The sequence below is a fragment of the Anomaloglossus baeobatrachus genome, chromosome 7, assembly GCF_048569485.1.
Source record: "Anomaloglossus baeobatrachus isolate aAnoBae1 chromosome 7, aAnoBae1.hap1, whole genome shotgun sequence".
NCBI classification, from domain to species: domain Eukaryota; kingdom Metazoa; phylum Chordata; class Amphibia; order Anura; family Aromobatidae; genus Anomaloglossus; species Anomaloglossus baeobatrachus.
The window spans coordinates 70123691-70144179 of NC_134359.1; the positions used below are offsets into that span (position 1 = coordinate 70123691).

The 20489-nt window shown below is 40.9% G+C and overlaps 1 protein-coding gene across 2 annotated transcripts in view; it reads right to left on the minus strand.

Moving 5' to 3' along the window:
- The window catches only part of ZNF385B (zinc finger protein 385B), an 827307-nt gene that overhangs the window by 633068 nt on the left and 173750 nt on the right, over positions 1 to 20489 (minus strand). For both annotated transcript variants that reach the window (XM_075317404.1, XM_075317403.1), the window contains exon 2: positions 2317 to 2619. In XM_075317404.1, the coding sequence (XP_075173519.1) occupies positions 2317 to 2617 (301 nt within the window). In that variant the 5' untranslated portion in view covers positions 2618 to 2619. The remainder of the gene's footprint in view (positions 1 to 2316; positions 2620 to 20489) is intronic.

The window sequence follows — 20489 nt, forward strand, 5'->3', positions numbered from 1 at the left end:
AGGAGTAGAGATGAGTAAATCCAAACTATAAAGTTCGGGGTTCGTACCAAACAGCGGGTATCCGGGTCTCAGACTCGAAGAAGGACTTTTAAAATAAAGTCCTTGTCTAAGTTTGTGTGCTGTTCATAAGCTAGCCACTTGATTAAACATCACTGTGCTTGTGAAGAGGGAAGCCCTATAATGGCCTTCGATTACTCGCTCCCCTACTTCACTCAATGTCTGTGCTCGTATTGTGCTCCCGATGGGGCTTGCGACACTTACAATGATGTCCAGTGTTATCTCCATATCAGCTGCTGATCCTTGTCATAGACGTGGAGGGCTACACATTTCACACACCTAAGTCTTTTTGTAAAACAACACAAGAACAGGTTTATTGAAGTTAACTATTTCTTCCTTACTTCGGACAGACAGGCCCTCTTGTGCTGCCGCCGCTCTCCCGAGGGTTTCTAACTTGCTGTCACTCGCTGTGGGTTTTTATCTTCTAGCAGCCGAGTCTAATAGCTGCTTCTTCCCTGTAACCTTTCCTAGCGGCTTCCGTGTCTCACTCGGGCTCTCGAATGACTTACTAGTTCCCGACCATTTCAGGGTACCGCCGGCGGTCTCTATACCCCAATGTCTCACCGATCTCAGGATGTTCTACAGCCCATCTGCAGTTGGAGGTCTCGACACATGGGAGGATTTCTCCTGTCCCAGACAGGCCCTCACTTCTGGCCCTCTCCACTCACTTGAACCTTTGCAGCTTCACTCCCAACTAACTTTCCTGTCTTGCTAATACTTCTCTACTCACTCCTCCCTCCTTGTCTCCATCATCCTGGTTACCACTTAACTATTTGCACCTGTTCCTGCTCTATCTTAACAAACTTACTAACTACCACTGACAATCCACTGCATCCCATTCCTGCACACTTGGTCCCTAGTTACACTACATTACAACATCCTATATTATTAATACTATATGTATCCTATTTATAACCCTTTCTCTACACTACTCCTGGCTCGCTACACTACATGTTTCCCACCTGACACAGCATGAGGGGCCAGCATCTTACATTATACATTACTTGCAATAAAACATATGAAACTCACGGTGGCTAGATGGCGCCGACCGACGTGCCAATCCAGCTCTGCTGTATTGCTGATGCAGCAGCACACTCATAAGAACATCTTACATTAAATACAATACACTCTCATATATATTATATTTATTATACAATAACACTTCCTCATAGGAGTGGGTGTAACTAGACCACCTCCTACACTTAATCTAGTGAAAGCCGCTTGCAGTCTCTGAATGGCTCTCACTGGGGGAAAGAGCAACATTTTCAGATGCTGTTTCTAAAACAAAAAAAAACCCCGATTTCCATTCCCCAGAAATGCTCTGTTTAAGGCTGGCTGTATGTGGGCAGAGAGCCGAACTGCCCAATCATTGGCTTATATAGGATTTGGTCTGGTCTGTGGGATCAAGTTCAGGTCATGTGCGAGTACCGAACTAAATTTTTAGCTAAAGTCCATCTGAACCCGGCAAACCCGAACTTGAACAGGTCCGTTCATCTCTACTGAGGAGTGGTGAGTGTCAGGTTTTATTTGTTTTAACCACATCCTGACCAGTTCATCTTGCTTATAATTTATATGGTGCAAAGAGAATTTAACACCTGAAATAGAATTTCTGGCTAGTTTTAACACTCAAAAAGCAGTATAAACATTGCCAAACACCATAAAAATTACCAAGTCAACCCCTTGAAAATCCAAACAATAGATTTCCTTATTTGCATAATGAATGTCCCATTTAACACAAACATACCATTAAAATAGACCAAAAGATGATATTGAAGACATAAATCAAAAACACAACTAGGTCAATTGCTGACATATTCAAAGTAAAAATCCAAGTCGGAAATCATGAAGATTGACCTAAACGCTCATTCGGATGGCCATGAACTACACCTTGGGTATAAACCACCCTGCACAGATGGTGACCCAAACTTGACAGCTTTATAGGCATCTATGAGGGTGTTGAGTTCTGGTCGGGAGACCCGAGGCCGAACCGTGATCTAGGTTCTAGGACAGGGTTACACAGACAATATACCAACAAGAACAAGAGTAGATCAAACACCAATTTTCCATGAAGAATAGATCCCACATGAGATGGTACAACCTGACATCTGTACATATACATAATAGTAAATACACAATATTTCAGTAATACTTTAGCCATAGAAAATAAATATAACTTTAAATTGATTTGACAAAAAAAAATTTTTCCAGCTGAAATGTTGCAATGTATTCTTCATATGAGTAGTAATGTATTTCTCTTACCTCCTGTGGTGCTGACCAGTAAAGATCCGGCCGATGTGTTTGTTGGTAGCTTTCCATTGTTTAGCTGTTTTACTCTTTTTAGATGGGACTTTCCATTGTAATGAATCTGTGCCTGGGCGGCAGAGTTCAGCTGAATGTTGCACACTTCACATAAGGAATAGAAGATCTTTTTCTTTTCACTAGAGAATGGGCAGTCCGTCCTGTCCGTCCAAGTCACTTTTTCCTCAAAGCATCGCAAAAACATTGCCGCGCTCATCCTCCCATTTTCTTGCCCGTAATCGGGACTCAATGACCGCTTCATACCTGCAAAATTAAAAATGAGATTTTATAGATTAATACATATTTTATCAAAGGAATTGCAAATTAATAAATGCATCCGAGAATTTAAAGGGGTTGTCTGGGACTTTAACATTGATGTCCTATTCTCAGGATAGGTCATCAATGTCTGATCAGTGGGGGAGTGTGACACCTGGTCCTCTGATGATCAGCTGTTTCTGGTGCCGCCAGCAGATGGAGCTACCCAGTTGCAGACGTGCACAGCACAGCACAGCGCTGGATAGATAGATAGATAGATAGATAGATAGATTAGATAGATAGATAGATAGTCAAGCATGAGCTTATTATATACATATCAAATTACAAATTCCCATGGTTAAGTTTACAACACTGCAAGGTTAAAGAGAAAATGCCATAAAGGCAGGCCATCTCCGGTTTCTCCATCCCCAACTCTGCATGATTGATAAGTTTAAAGTGTGTTTTCCCCTCAGACTCCACAGTGTTTGGGTATTTGTAAAAACATTCACACATCATGAACAACAAGACAGTGAGCGACTGCTGCAGACACGAGAGGGATGAGAACACAACTGCATAAACTGACATTGTGTGTGCTCTCAGCTCTTACAGTGTCAGTGCGCGCAGGCTGAGCATTCTATTCAGATAGCGCTCCAAAGAGAGCCAATCAACATAAGTGGAGGTGTGGGGAACGGTAATTGAGGGCTAGAACAGTGCACTGAGATCTTGGCCGCACCAATGATTCTTCACTTACACATCTAATACAACATTTTTTATATCTAAAACTATATAAGTAAGATCTATGGTACAATATGGTTTTTATAGGGGCTAATTCCCTGTATGAATATATAAATGGTTTCATTTGAATTTTGGGGGTTAAGGTGGTGTCACACACAGCGACGACGACAACGACGTCGCTGCTACGTCACCATTTTCTGTGACGTTGCAGCGACGTCCCGTCGCTGTCGCTGTGTGTGACATCCAGCAACGAGCTGGCCCCTGCTGTGAGGTCGTTGCTCGTTGCTGAATGTCCTGCTTCATTTTTTCGTCGTCGCTGTCCCGCTGTGAAGCACACATCGCTGTGTGTGACAGCGAGAGAGCGACGAACTGAAGCGAGCAGGGAGCAGGAGCCGGTGTCTGGCAGCTGCGGAAAGCTGTAACCACTGTAAACATCGGGTAACCAAGGGATGACCTTTCCCTGGTTACCCGATATTTACCTTCGTTACCAGCCTCCGCCGCTCTTGCTGCTAGTGCGGGCTCCTGCTCTGTGCACATGTAGCTGCAGTACACATCGGGTAATTAACCCTATATGTACTGTAGCTAGGAGAGCAAGGAGCCAGCGCTAAGCAGTGTGCGCAGCTCCCTGCTCTCTGCACTGTGACATGTAGCTGCAGTACACATCGGGTTAATTAACCCGATGTGTACTGTAGCTAGGAGAGCAAGGAGCCAGCGCTAAGCAGTGTGCACGGCTCCCTGCTCTCTGCACTGTGACATGTAGCTGCAGTACACATCGGGTTAATTAACCCGATGTGTACTGTAGCTAGGAGAGCAAGGAGCCAGCGCTAAGCAGTGTGCGCGGCTCCCTGCTCTCTGCACTGTGACATGTAGCTGCAGTACACATCGGGTTAATTAACCCGATGTGTACTGTGGCTAGGAGAGCAAGGAGCCAGCGCTAAGCAGTGTGCGCGGCTCCCTGCTCTCTGCACATGTAGCGACGTTATGATCGCTGCTGCGTCGCTATGTTTGACAGCTAAGCAGCGATCATAACAGCGACTTACAAGGTCGCTGTTTCGTCACAGAAAATGGTGAGGTAACGGTGACGTCGTTGTCGCTGTCGCTATGTGTGAACCCAGCTTTACAAAATCCCTTTTACTGTGTATGAGGAGTTATCAATGGGGAGTAAAGTTCCCTACCGAGTTTTTCCAAAGGACTTATTGATTTAGTTCTGATAACACATTACTAATTCAACTTTAATTAGAAATAAGAGAATCAATTCAATGCAAATTCAATTTGTGTCATTATTTTAGGAATTTACCAATTGCAGTGAATTAAAAAAATTTCCCATTCACTTCAAGCGAATGGCCTAAAATGACCACCGCTATTCTACACATTGCTGAAGACTGCATCATCCTTAGAAAGATCACGTAACCTTGCGCGAGCTTCTTCATAATTCATCTATCACATTACATGATATAGCACAGCCAATCATGAACAAACTATCATAGCCTGTATAAAAGCAAATGCAGGAAATGCAGCAACCACATTTTTTTAATCTGGATAGTAACAGGACATCACAGTTTGCAGCTTAGCAGATATGGAGAGAAAGGCATAAAACACTGAAGGAACTGTACAGATAGTGTATGGCAGCACAGCAGTGAAGATAAATTTCTAGTGCTAATCAAATTTCCTGGATGCAGGCAGCTGGGGTCTGCTATTTTTAGGTTAGAAAGGCCCAAATAACCATGGGGCTCCCCAGCCTTATAATACCAGCCCCCAGCTTTCCGCTTTACTTTGGCTGGTTACGAAAAATAGGTGTGGGGTGGGGGGGGGGGGGGTGTTGCGTAGTTTTTTACAATTATTTATGTAAATAATTAAAAAAAAAACAAAATTCAGTAAATCTGGAAATTTCACATTTCAAATGACTCACTCAGCTCTAAAATGAATATTTGAGCAAATATGGACTGCAAAAGCCAAAAACTGCCTAGCACCTGCTAATGATATCTGTAGACATACATTTGGACATGTAATGTATGCTGCAACATTATCTTTATCTAGGTATTTAGGGGAAATCGAGCAATAAAATGTAAATATTGAAAATGTTTTCTACCCCTGTGTATTCTACTGTAATGCACATTTTTCGGCTGTATACTTAATTTAATAAAAAAATAATTCAGTTCACCCCAAAAATACTACCACAAAACACCAAAAATTCCATAAGCACAAAGTAAACAACAGAGGAATTAATATACAATGCAGGTTATATACAGACCACAACTTTTTATGCTCATATTCGAGCATTCTTTTTTTTTAGAATGGTTGTATAATGGTTAATTGATTACTAAGAGCTTGTTAATATATTACCAAGTGCTAAATTGCTCAAGTAGAAGCCCTTTGATTATCTATATTGGAAACCAATAAAAGATTGACGTCTACATGTCATGATTTAATGATAATAAGCAATATTGTAAATTTGAAAGACTAACACTGAACACATAAATGTAGTGCGCAAACCTAAAGATTCCCTGCCAATAACTTTAGTAATAGACAAAAAAGAAAGGGTAATCAGCACTTCTTTACTTTAATGTTCTGAAACGGGTTGATGAAGACTTGAAAAAACGTTCTACTGTGTTGTCCATAGACACAGAGGCATTCTTCTCCATTAAATGTAGTATTTCAGGTGATTTTCTTCTAAAGTGTATGTGTAATCAATAAAAGAGCTATTGTTTAAATAAGGATTTTATCATAAATTTATTTTTTTTACATTTTGAGGGTTTTTTTCCAAATGATTGTCTATATTAAAATTAAAACAAACAAAAAACCTCAAATCTTGCATTCTTTACAGGATGAGGAATATTATTACTGGAAAAGGTGCAGGATGGGGGATATTATACCAAGATGGGGTACATATATAACTGGAAGGGGCCAGGATGGGGACATTACACCAGGATGAGGGATATTATTACTGGAAAGGGATATTATACCAAGATGGGGGACATAAATAACTGGAAGGGGCCAGGATGGGGACATTACACCAGGATGAGGGATATTATTACTGGAAAGGGATATTATACCAAGATGGGAGACATAAATAACTGGAAGGGGCCAGGATGGGGACATTACACCAGGATGAGGGATATTATTACTGAAAAAGGTGCAGGATGGGAAATATTATACTAAGATGGGGCACATATATAACTAGAAGGGGCCAAGATAAGGACATTACACCAGAATGAGGGATATTATTACTGGAAACGGTGCAGGATGGGGGATGTTATACCAAAATGGGGGACATATGTAACTGGAAGGGCTAGGATGTGGACATTACACCTGGATGAGGGATATTATCACTGGAAGAAGTCCAAGATGGAGGACACATATTACTTTAAGGGGCACAGGAAGGAGGACATTATACTAGAAAGGGGCCTAGAAGAAGGGACATTATAAGAGGAAGGGGCCCAGGATGTTGGACATTTTTACTGTAAAGGGTCCAGGATGGAGAACACCATTACATAATTGGGCTAAGTTTACATGTCCAGTAATACTCTGTTAGAATAGATCCAGCAGCAATCCATTGGCAAAAAAGTTGTGCACAACATTTTTGTCTGTTCTTAAATTACTGATTTCAGCTGAATCCGTTTTTTAAACATTGAAGTCTATAGTAAATAGACCTCTTAAAGGATTGCTACTTATCTTGCGTTTTTCTTTCATTTGTAAAAGATCTGTTTTTTGCTTACTGGATCAGTTTCAAATGGAAGATAAATACCAGTCCATTATAAGATCCATTTCCCACAGACTTCAATGTTAAAAATAACCCATCCAGCTGAAATCAGTAATTGTGTCTGCACAACGTTTTTACCTACAGAGTGCTGCTGGATCCATTCTAATGGATGATTATGGGACATAGCATTAGGATTATTGGGCATTTCTAATTAGAGTTATTATTATTATTATTATTATTATTATTATTATTATTATCATATTAGCAAATAAATAACACCTATTACATATTGGGATATGATTATGTCAATTCACAGCTGACATCAACCACAAAAGTATTTCTCTGATTGCCATTGCACCAAGGCAATTGGAAATAGCCAGGCAAAGCGCTGAAAATTGGCACATTTAATGGATGCATCACTTCTGAGGTGGCTGGGGTCTGCTATTTTCAGGCTGGAAAGGGCCAAATAACCATGGACCTCCCCAGCTTAATAATACCAGCCTCACCTTTCTGCTTTACTTTAGCTGGTTAGCATTGTTTTTTACAATTATTTATTTAAATAATTAAAAAAAAAACAAAAAAAAAAAACAGAGTAGGATCCCCTTTATTTTTGATAACAAGCCAAGGTAAAGCAGACAGCTGATGGCTTCAGCCCTCAGCTGTCTGCTTTACTTGCGCTGGTTATCAAAAACAGGCGGGAGCTCACGTCATTTTTATCATTGTTCACAGCAGATTACCGGTATCTTCCACATGCAACAAACTTTATCAGCCAGCACTTGAACTCTGACACATACTTTTCTTTTAAAGTCTGTGTTTGAGTTTGAGCAGCAGACATCCGGTGTCCGGTACGAACCCTGAACTTTACCGTTCGTGTTTGCTCAGCCCTAGTTATAAGATCTACAGTGTATTTCATTGGTTTGATTTTGTTCAATAAAACGCCAGTTGCAGCGTTTTACCCGTTCATTGACCAGACACTGATCTAGGATTATGGTTCTTGCTCTAAAGTTAATTCTCTGGGACCATGAAAGAGACAGCGATCAACGCAACGGTCTATATCAATTTAATGTAACAACTGATGACATGCCCACAGCGCAACATCTGAAAGTGAGCGAATTTATTATGCTCTTTTCTACTCAATACTAGTGAGATAGCACAACAGGAACCGCTATTTCCACCAGTATTTTCCAGTAGTTTTTAACTGAAGCAATATATCTCAGTGATATGATTTGGACATTTAGTCAAAATCGATATATGCAATGTATCTCATAGAGAAGTATTGCGAATGCAAGTATATATGGTGATGAGCAACTGATAAAAAATTAACAATTAGTAAATTAATAATAGATTCAACACAGTCTTAGCTTTCTATAATTGTAGGACATCCACTTTGGACTCTCTGACGTTTCACTCCGATACATAGTGTAATCCATTCTACATCTTTAATTATGGCTTTTATCTAAGAAAAATCAGGAAAGAAAAATATCTGCTAAAAGGGCTTGAACTAGTAATGTTAAAAACTAATGACCAGCAAAGCGTCTCATTAGTCAAGTGAAATGGGATTTATTTCCGAAATAGAGGCATTGAGTAACAATGAAATATGTGTTAATAAAGGGAATCTTAAGTCGCTGAGGACAACCTTGAGAGAATGTTAGTTCAAAGTTAAACTACTATGGAAGAATAAGGCAGATACTGTATAAAGTAAAGCTCATTACAAGATTTTATTTTATGTGAATTGCATAAAATAGAAAAAAAACATACACCACCAAAAAATATAACAAAATATAATAAAAATCTGATTTAAATACTGTCATGTATATATAAACTGTATTCCCCATATATCATTTATCAAAATCATGACTGTTATGAGGATGAAAACCAAAAGAGATACATTTAACAGCAAATCATGTGTGATTTTGTAAGTAAAAAACTTTTTGCCCACAACACCGTGTTTCCACTAAATATTATATGAAAACTTCAATGATCTTCTGCAAAAAACTACGTTAGGCCTCTTTCACATGTCCCTGAAAATAACACACGTTTTTCACGGACGTGTCAAAGGTGCATTTTGCCTTCTGTGAGCCGTGTTTATGGCACACGTGTGTTCTCCGTGTGTTATCCATGATAACACACGGAGAACGGGAACTTTCTGCTCACCTGTCCCTGGCGTCACTGTCCGTGGTGCTGATCTATGGTCTCCGGTCCTGCCGACTCCCCGTTGCTGCTGCTTCCGGCCGCAGTGAAGTGAATATTCAATTAGCATAATGAGCGGTCGGAAGCAAGTGACAGCAACGGCAGAGACAGCAGGACTTGAGAAGGTGAGTAAAGATTTGTTATTTTTTTTTCTCAGACATGTGTGTTTTCTCCGGTGCGTGTCACACGGAACACCTCCGCGTGGTCCGTATGCGGGTCATGTGACACCCGTGATGCTGGAGAAAAACGGACATGTCTACGTGTGGAGCACACGGGCACACGTATGCTCCACACGTACAGACGGTCCATGGCAGAACACGCACGTGAGCACAGACCCATTGATTTTAATGGGTCTACGTGTGCCCATGTTTCCAGTACGTAAGGAAACGGACCACACACGTACCGGAGACATTGACGTGTGAAAGAGGCCTTAGTGTGATTTTCTGCCACAGTCACGTCTCATCTGGCCAGGGATGACTTTGAATGGCAGTAATCTAATGCAAAACGATTAATTACTATGTTTGTTATTCAGTCTGCTTTGTACATACAGAGGGGAAAATAAGTATTTGATAAACTGCCGATTTTTGCAAGTTTTCCCACCTACAAAGATTGGAGAGATCTGTAATTATTATCGCAAGTACATGTCAACTGTGACAGACAAAATAAAAAAAAAATCCAAACAATCACGTTTTTTGATTTTTAAATAATTAATTTGCATTTTATTGTATGAAATAAGTATATGATCACTGACCAACCAGCAAGAATTGTGAATCTCACAGACCTGTTATTTTTTCTCCTCCTATTCTGCACTCATTACCTGTATTAATTGCACCTGTTTGAACTCGTTACCTGTATAAAAAACACCTGTCCACACAATCAATCAATCAATCACACTCCATCCTCTCCACCATGGCCAAGAACAAAGAGCTGTCTAAGGACACCAGGGACAAAATTGTAGACCTGCAGAAGGCTGGAATGGGATGCAGGACAGTAGGCAAGCAGCTTGGTGAGAAGGCAACAACTGTTGTCGCAATTATTAGAAAATGGAAGAAACACAAGATGACTGTCAATCTTATTCGATCTGGGGCTGTATGAAAGATCTTGTCTTGTGGTATAAGGATGATTCTGAGCAAAGGTCAGGAGTCAGCCAAGAACTACATGGGAGGATCTGGTCCATGACTTTAAGAGAGCTGAGACCACAGTCTCAAAGATTACCGTTAGTAATACACTACACTGTCATGGATTAAAATCCTGCAGGGTATACAAGGTCCCCCTGCTCACGTCACCACATATCCAGGCCCATTTGAAGTTCACTAATGATGCAGAGGAGGCATGGGAGAAGGTCAAGTGGTCAGATGAGACCAAAATAGAATGTTTTGGTATCAACTGCAAAAGCCGTGTTTGGAGGAAGAAGATGGATGAACACAGTCCCAATCTACACCAGTTATCTACACATTAGATAATATTGGAGGCACAGAGTGGAGGGCGGTTCCCTGTACATGTGACCTCTAATATAGTACTGAGGTGACATAATAGTGACCCAGTCTAGATAGTGTTTTGTGCGCTGTACCCAAACCAGGGTCCATTTGAGCTTGGTGATCACTGCTTTTGGGTATTCTCATTTTATACTCACGTTTTTATGAGGTTTACTCGTTTTAAATGAGCACCATTAAAAGCTATATTTTATGTTTAGTGTGCGGTTGCACAATGTCCACACATCTTGCTATTTAAATTTGTCTTTTGGTAGTGTGAGTTGGTATCTTGCTATATAAGTAGTGAAAATAACATAACACTTTGGCCAAATTTATCATGAAACAAAGATGTCAAAATTATTTTAAAATCAAGATGAGAAAAAAAGTATACCTCTTTAAATTGCATATATGTAGAAATTCAAAAGTGTTGCTGTTTTGAGTTGGTTAGAGTGGAAATTCAGGTAACAATAAAGAATTATCATAAATCTAAAGCAATTTTTTTCATTACTAGATTTAGTGACAAGTAGATTCCTGTCCTGACAAATCCAAAGTGAAATGCGTAATCTGTCAGCAGGTTTTTGCTATTTCATCTGAGAGCAGCATGATGTAGGAAAAGAGACCCTGAATCCAGGAATGTATCACTTAGGAGTACTTTGCACGCTGCGACATCGCAAGCCGATGCTGCGATGCCGAGAGCGATAGTCCCCGCCCCCGTCGCAGCTGCGATATCCTTGTGCTAGCTGCCGTAGCGAACATTATCGCTACGGCAGCTTCACATGGACTCACCTGTCCTGGGACGTCGCTCTGGCCGGCGACCCGCCTCCTTATTAAGGGGGCGGGTCGTACGGCGTCACTGTGACGTCACACGGCAGGCGGCCAATAGGAGCGGAGGGGCGGAGATGAGCGGGATGTAAACATCCTGCCCACCTCCTTCCTTCCGCATATCCTACGGGAGCCGCGGTGACGCCGGTAGGAGATGTTCCTCGCTCCTGCGGCTTCACACACAGCAATGTGTGCTGCTGCTGGAGCAAGGAACAACATCGGACCGTCGCGTCAGCGTAATTATGGATTACGCCGACGCTACACCGATGATACGATTACGACGCTTTTGTGCTCGTTAATCGTATCATCTAGGCTTTACACACTACGATGTCGCCTGCGATGCCAGATGTGTGTCACTTTCAATTTGACCCCACCGACATCGCACCTGCGATGTCGTAGTGTGCAAAGTACCCCTTAGATTACTGGCTGCAGCCAAGAGCTGGGAGAGGACGGGCTGTGCTGGACTTCACTGTGTGTGACATTGTAGTCAGAGCAATGAGAAGTCCTGCTGCTTAAACAAACATAGCAAATAAACAACAGATCAGATCTTGACAATACAGCCATTCCTGAATTCTATCTTTTAACCCTTGCAGCATGCTGTTTTCAAGTTACATAGCAAAAACCTGCTGACAGATTCCCTTTAAATTGAACAATAATGTGAATGCACATCCTCTTTGTTTTAGTAAATTATAAGCAGGACACTGACGTCATAAGATGTTGATTTTTCCCTTTAAATCATAAAATATTTGTGGGTTAAAATGTTGCGCCCTCTTGATGTTTTAATTATCATACAAGCACAACTGAAATTACATTTTAACATCTCTACTACTAATTTTTTTCCAAAGGAATCTACAAGATAATTGAACACACGTTCTCAAATTTTAATAACTGCTTTGTGGCCATAAAGCCGTTTCCCACTCATATCAATAATGAATGTGGCTCTTAAACAGCTAAATTCTTATTGCTATCTCACTTCGCCGGTTGACAACAAGCACTTTTACAAAATTGCCTGACACGTGGCCATGATGGCTTTTCAATGCCTCTTTCCAATGTTATAAATTGAGAATAGAAGTAACAGATTGAAGGAAATATTTGCATTTCTGTTTAATTAGTGCCTAACAGCTTCCTATTAATGGTGGGATTAAAATGGGAAAGAATATTTGCAATTAGCTGCCAAGTTAATTTCAGTGTTTCTTTTAATACATACAAATCATCATCATCAAATTGTGTCATGGTCAAAAAAAACACTAGAACAAAATGTTATTTTTGAGAAGGCTGAATCATTGCTATCTGACGTGCGAGGAGAGGTCTGTACACCACATTGTATAGTGGATATCATTTATTAATGACACAAAGTTTAGGAAACAAATTTAAAATATTATTAAAGAGTAACTAATATTCTCTTTTAGAATTTTGTCTAACGCGGAAAATTTATGAAACTTTGCAAATCATATCAATGCGGAGATTTGTCTTAATTTCTTGTAATAATGCACTTAAGTGGCTTAGGCATTGATATCCGAACTTACTCATTTGGAGTACAGATGATGGCAGTGAAATGGTCAGCTCAGCATCAGTGTCTCACTAATTCTGAGACTAAACCTCTGCAGGAGTTTGTTTTTGTCACTGCGTATGATGGGATCACTAGGCAAATTGTCTCCTCAGGAAGGACGTAGATGAACTCAAGTGCCACCTATTGGAAGTAGCAATCCTAAACGTCAAAAGTGACTCTCCAATGTCATGTGACTTAGGATTTATGCCAGATCAGAACCTCAATTTGCAGACACAGTGTTTCAGGGTGATTGCCCCTTGTCAGTGTAAAGTATGAGATCTCATCTGGCTGTATGAGAAGCTATAATAGGGTCTAAGGGAAAAAATGTTCTCCTTGCGGAGACTGACAAACCAATCTGGCTGCCAGTGAGGAGTCTTATAGCTACAATGCTCCTCTGGGAAATATGCAAATTGTCTCTTCAGGGTGGATGGAGATGAACTTTAGTGCCACCTATTAGAAGTAGCAATCCTAAACATCAAAAGTGACTTTCCAACGAGCCTTGTCATATGACTTAGCATTTATGCCAGATTAGAACCTCAGTTTGCAAAAACGGTGTTTCGCGGTGATTGTCCTTCATCAGTGCAAAGTATGAGATCTCATCTTGCTGTATGAGAAGCTATAATGGGGTCTAAGGGGAAAACTTTTCTCCTTGTGTAGACTGACAAGCCAATCTGGCTTAGGGATCACTAGGAACATGGGAGTATAAACTTGTCCCCAGACCAGGGGAACTCTAACTGACCCTGATCCCAAAGATAAGCCTGAAGGTGACAATGTTTGGGCCGCCTTTCTTGCCTGAATAACTCTTGAACAACCCTAGTCTAGTGGCCCCCTTCTCTCCACCCAGGAGAGGTCTGGGACAGGAGCGATTAATCCCACACATATAAACAGATGAGGAAAAAGCAAAACTCAAAGAGGTATAGACAATACATGATCAGGAGTAAACTAAAGTAAGGGAGAAAATAATCAGACATGAGAATTTCCACAACACACCAAACAGTTCACAAAAGTTCACCAGCAACAGGATATCAAAGCACAAGGACTGGGGTCGCATAAAGCTATCATCAGCATGGGAGAACAGGCTCCACTATCTTAAAAAGGGCACAGGTGACTGTGATGGGTCTCCTGCAACATGTGACTCAAGGAGCAATCCACAGGCTAGCAGAAATTAACTTCTGCAAGCTCGATTACTAACAAGAGCACAGATGGTTGATGCCCAAGCCTGTCTGTGCAACTAAAAAGCAGCATCGTGTGGAGTGTCTGACTCTGCTGTATGAACAGCATCAGTAGTCCTGAAACTCGGCAAGTTTAAAGCCAGACGTGTGACAGTTTTTATGAGGCTGAGGGTCACACAAGCATATAAACTGATGTATAGGATCCGACTATAAATAATTCTTTGTATGGTAGAATATCACTGTCTAGAACAGTGGCCAGGTCACCAACCTTTTGGTCTCCATCGGATGCATAACTCCAAGTACTCCTATATGTTCTGACAACCGCGATGGGTGGGACATGGTTTAGACACCATTGATGTAGAAGACATTGAAAAATGTTTACGATATATCTTCATGAATCAGATGTCCTCTTATGTGTCAAGTAATGAAAAAGTCTCCAATGCTTAAGATCCAGGTTGAAAACCCATTGAAATCACTTATAGAACTTGAGCTTTACGCGTTCCTGATTTCAATATCAAATAATAGATGGGAAGAACTTTCTACAAATTACCATAAAGCATTTACAATAAATTCACTCTTATCTTTGGGTCTTCAGTTTCATAACATGATGGACGTATATGCTGAATAATACTGAATATACTAGAGAAGTGTATAACACAAATGCCTAAATTATATCTATAGACAGATATGAGATTATAGCGGGGTTTACACGCTGCAACATCGCTAGCATCGGCTAGTGATGTCGAGCGCGATAGCACCCGCTCCCGTCATACGTGCGATATTGTGTGATCCCTGCCTTAGCGAACATTATCACTACGGCAGCATCACACGCACATACCTGCTCTGCGACGTCGCTCTGGCAGGCGAACCACCTCCTTTCTAAGGGGGCGGTTCGTGCGGCGTCACAGCGATGTCACACGGCAGGCGTCCAATAGAAGCGGAGGGGCGGAGATGAGCGGGACGTAACATCTTGCCCACCTCCTTCCTTCCGCATTGCCAGCAGGTAAGGAGATGTTCGGCACTCCTGCGGTGTCACACACAGCGATGTGTGGTGCCGCAGAAACGAGGAACAACATCACTTAAAAAAAGAAAACGATTTTTTGTTTCAGGATGACCTTTCCACGGCAAACGATTTTGACCAGTTTTGCGATCGTTTAAGGTCGCTCATAAGTGTCACACACTGCGATATCGTTAATGACGCCGGATGTGCGTCACAGAGAACGTGACCCCGACGATAATTCATTAACGAAATCGTAGCGTGTAAAGCCCGCTTATCAGGAGGACTGATAATGATAACTGATAACAGACGACTCACTGTCCCTTTAAATATCTGTGTAGAACATCAGCTCAATGTCATATATTTGCAATCCAAATGTTAATGCCTCTGGAAATGTGATATAAGGTAACATTCAAGGTCAGCAAATGCTGACAGAGGACTACAACCGGGCTTTCTCATTTCACATTGTGCCACAGAAAATTAAAATATGTGTCATTAACACATCAAGGAACGCGCAGCAGAACCATTATCAGCATGCGAGAGTGAAGGCGTTTCCGATGTGTTGATCTAATTACTTGCCCTCTGACATCTACTTGTTAGGCAGTATTAATTAAAAACCGACTGCAATGTCTCATTATCGCTTCAGGAATAAGGACACCTTAATGCATGTAATTTGGGCTAAATATAATTTTTGTAATTGGTAACTTCATTAAAATATTTGCACCGTTTGCTTTTAATAGCCTCTGTGTTGCGGTCTACAGAATGAGGTAAAGGGAATCTGTCAGTAAGTTTTCATGCCCCACACTATTTGTATGCGCAAGTACAAATAGCTCTTTCAAAGACAGGTCCAGCAATACCTTTACATGGTATTAATGAGAAATCAGTGTTTGAATAAATATGTAAATGAGGATGACGATCTGTTGTAGTGCTGAAGCCTCCGTCACTACAGCTCTATTCCCCGTCCAGCGCTGCCTCCTCCTGCTTGACTGACAAGCTTCTATGCTGTGTGAATTCAATCAAAGGAGCTAGAAGTCAAGTCAGGCAGGAGGTGGCACTGTTGGGGAATAGAGCTGGAGTGACGTAGGCTTCAGATCTAAAAAAATAACTGATCAGCCCAATTTCTATATCAATTCTAATGCAGCATGTTCCCTGCACATTAGTGGCTTTTAACTCTTTTATCTTTCCTGTTCTGTATGTAGTATAACGTAGGTGGAAATCAGGTATATACCGCGCTGATACTCAATAGTATATTAATATGATTCCTTTATTGTTCGTACAGGTCAGACCTGTACGAACAATAAAGGAATCATACTAATATACTACTGAGTATCAGCGCGGTATATACCCGATTTCCACCTACGTTATACTACATACTCTATACTTCGGGGCTGCAGCTGATACCACTACTGAATGTGCTACACAGGGGTTGTGACTTTCACAACCTGAAAAAGTGAGTGTACCTTGATCCCTTTTGTGTCTGATATCCCTACCGGGTAAGACCCTATTGTTCTCTCTCTTCCACAGTATTATATATCTGGATCTTTCCTTTTCTGAATACTTCTCTGTTAATTCTTGACCGCAGACCACATCAAAGTTGAGCTGAGTAATAATTTCCACTACTCGCATATTCGTTAGGAGTAGCTGGCGTAATGTAAGTCAATGGGAAATACTCGCTATGTAGTGAGTATCCCGAAAGCCGTACCTTTTGTGAGAGTAGCGAATAGTACGGCTTTCGGGTTACTCGCTTCTTAGCGAGTATTTCCCATTGACTTAAGGCCCCGTTACACGCAACGACCTCACTAACGAGATGTCATTGGGGTCACGGAATTCGTGACGCACATCTGGCCTCGTTAGTGACGTCGTTGCGTGTGACACATACGAGCAACCGCTAACAATGCAAAATACTCACCAATTCGTTGATTGTTGACACATCGTCCATTTGCCAAATATCGTTGCTTGTGCTGGACGCAGGTTGTTCGTTGTTCCTGAGGCAGCACACATCGCTATGTGTGACACCCCAGGAACGACGAACAACACCGTACCTGCATCTTCCGGCAACGAGGTGGGCGTGACTTTCATGCGGCTGCTCTCCGCCCCACTGCTTCTATTGGACACCTGTTGTGTGACGTCGCTGTGACGCCGCACGAACCACCCCCTTAGAAAAGATGCTGTTCGCCACCCACAGCGACGTCACTAGGAAGGTAAGTTGGTGTGACAGGTACTAGCGATATTGTGCGCCACGGGCAGCGATTTGCCCATGACGCACAAACGACGGGGGCAGGAGCTTTCACGAGCGACATCACTAGCGATGTTGCTGCGTGTAAAGCCCCCTTTATATTGCGTCCGCTACTCGTAATGAATATGCGAGTAGCGGACATTATTACTCAGCTCAACCTTGATGTGGTCTGTGGTCAAGAATCAACAGAAAAGTATTCAGAAAAGGAAAGATCCAGATAGATAACACTGTGCAAGACAGATAGCAATAGGATCTTACCCGGTAGGGATATCAGACACAAAAGGGATCAAGGTACACTCACTAGACACTCGCTAACAGCATAGTGAGTACGAATAGTCAACTACTCGCTCAACACTAATTAGAAGACCAACTCCAGTGGTGAAGTAAAAAAAAAAACCGCTTGAGTGGTGCTTTAAGACTAGAAAGTCTAAAAATAAGTCTAATTAATAATCAAACAGCAAGAACCACTCTGATAAATTCGGCGCATCTTAAGACACAATTTAATTAAAGCCACCCCATTCAAAAAAGGTCCGTGGAGCCTCTGTTAGGAGTCTCTACACAGAAAATAGCCAGATATCCCTCCGAGGCAATGCACCTCGGATTTCACTGTGTTGAGCGCCTTTGATGGCTGCCGGCAGTGTTTTCTCTGGCTGGTCTCCCCGAGATCAGTGACTGTTTTGTCTTAGAAGCCACCCCATTGTTCCTTTCATTCAGAGGTTCAAAATTATGCTCAACTCTTCCTCCTCCCAACTAACAAAATATCAATAGTATCCAATCTAGACAATCTTGTAACGTGAACAAATACAATAAAGTCTTGGACTGACATGAGAATAACAACCCTTCTCTACAATTATCTTTTTTTTTTACACTTAGCTAGTACTGTCAGAAAACTCCAAACTACGCGCTGAGGATTGTGGTTTGGTTTCCATCTGCACTGGAACCTCTGATGTAGATTCCTTCAAAAATGGTGGAAATTTGGTGAAGAAGAAGAAGCTTAAATTTTCCGAAAAATGTTGAACACTCAGAGGGAAACCCAAGGGTCTTGTTATCGTTAGTTGGGTCCATCTGGCATTGTTGTTTTCCGTCATGTAACGGGTACATCTCAGCATTGAATTTTGCTTTTCTACTGCTATACTGGAAAAAGAAAACTTGAATTCTTATGGAAAATACTGTAGCGTGAACATGTCCATAGGGGTCCATTAGTCAGACACCAAGAGTGTGCCCTCTCGCTGGCATACATCAATATTCCAAAATAAGGGCATGAAATAGTAAAGGAGACTGACTCATACAACAGCATCCAGTAAATAAAAATGGAAAAACACATCCATACATATATAATCCATACAACAGTATGAAAAAAGGGAAAAATGCATAGTATACAATTTTTTAAAATTAACTTTTCTTAGCCTATTAGTGTCTCCATACAGTTGTTTCCGCCACTCACAGATGATACATCATTAAATGCTTGTAATTACACTGTATGTATTCATCAACTCAAACAATGGAAGCCTTTACCAAGGTATACCCTAAATATAAAATATATGTGAACAAAGCCCTTTTTTTACATATTTAATTAACGAAAAAGTAAGTTATCACTTTAGATTTACAGTCATATGAAAAAGTTTGGGCACCCCTATTAATGTTAACCTTTTTTCTTTATAACAATTTGGGTTTTTCCAACAGCTATTTCAGTTTCATATATCTAATAACTGATGGACTGAGTAATATTTCTGGATTGAAATGAGGTTTATTGTACTAACAGAAAATGTGCAATCCGCATTTAAACAAAATTTGACCGGTGCAAAAGTATGGGCACCCTTATCAATTTCTTGATTTGAACACTCCTAACTACTTTTTACTGACTTACTAAAGCCCTAAATTGGTTTTGTAGCCTCATTGAGCTTTGAACTTCATAGGCAGGTGTATCCAATCATGGGAAAAGGTATTTAAGGTGGCCACTTGCAAGTTGTTCTCCTATTTGAATCTCCTATGAAGAGTAGCATCATGGGCGCCTCAAAACAACTCTCAAATGATCTGAAAACAAAGATTATTCAACATAGTTGTTCAGGGGAAGGATACAAAAAGTTGTCTCAGAGATTTAAACTGTCAGTTTCCCTGCTTCTAGGTTAGAACACATAAATTACATGACAGGTTCCCTTTAACTGCTCTATATTTAATGGTGCAATTATAAAACAATACATTCTACAGGGTGCGCCTATGTCATGAAATGCTTTATACTCATCTTACTACAAGTGTACGACAGTAAGGGGAGCCTTCAAAGCAATGTGGACTATGTAGATGGTAGCATGCAGCGGATTATAACCTGGCAATGTGTATACATGCCATTCCATAAAGATAAAATAACGCACCGAGAAGAGTCACAGCCTTCCTCTTTAATGGCCGAATGAGAAACCTTTTGTTATATTGTCCGCTCCTGCAGTGTTTCCATTTATCGTGAATTTTTTTGGCATGAGAAAATGAACATTTGCTCAATAGAAGTAATAACTGTAGATTACTGGGCAGAATGAACGCTCGGAGAACAAACATGTTTGTCAAAACTGAGAACTCTCATGATTTATTAAGACTGAATTGTTGGAGAGAAAAAAAGCGCTAAATAATAAAACCAATAATAAACTTGCTTTGTTTACGATTGCAGATCTTTCCATCCTCGTCTACAAATGCAGCATTTGTAAGGAAATATATTTTGTTTTCCAAAATTCTAATCACTCTTTATTAGTTACATATTTGTTATTTTTCAAGCTATTACAGACACGTATGAAATTCTTGTGGACAAAATGTGCAGCATAAATTGAGCTGCGTGGGGATTGAACATCTGCAGCATGTCAATTTGTGCTATGAATTTCATCCTTGCCTGAAATTTTTGCAACTAAACCAGCAGCAGATTTTCCTGTGAAGGAATTCCATGGAGAATAGTCCGGTGCGTGAAATGCTTAAAAGATTCTTATCATTTATAGAAAGAAAACGGATAATTTGGGAATAGGGGTT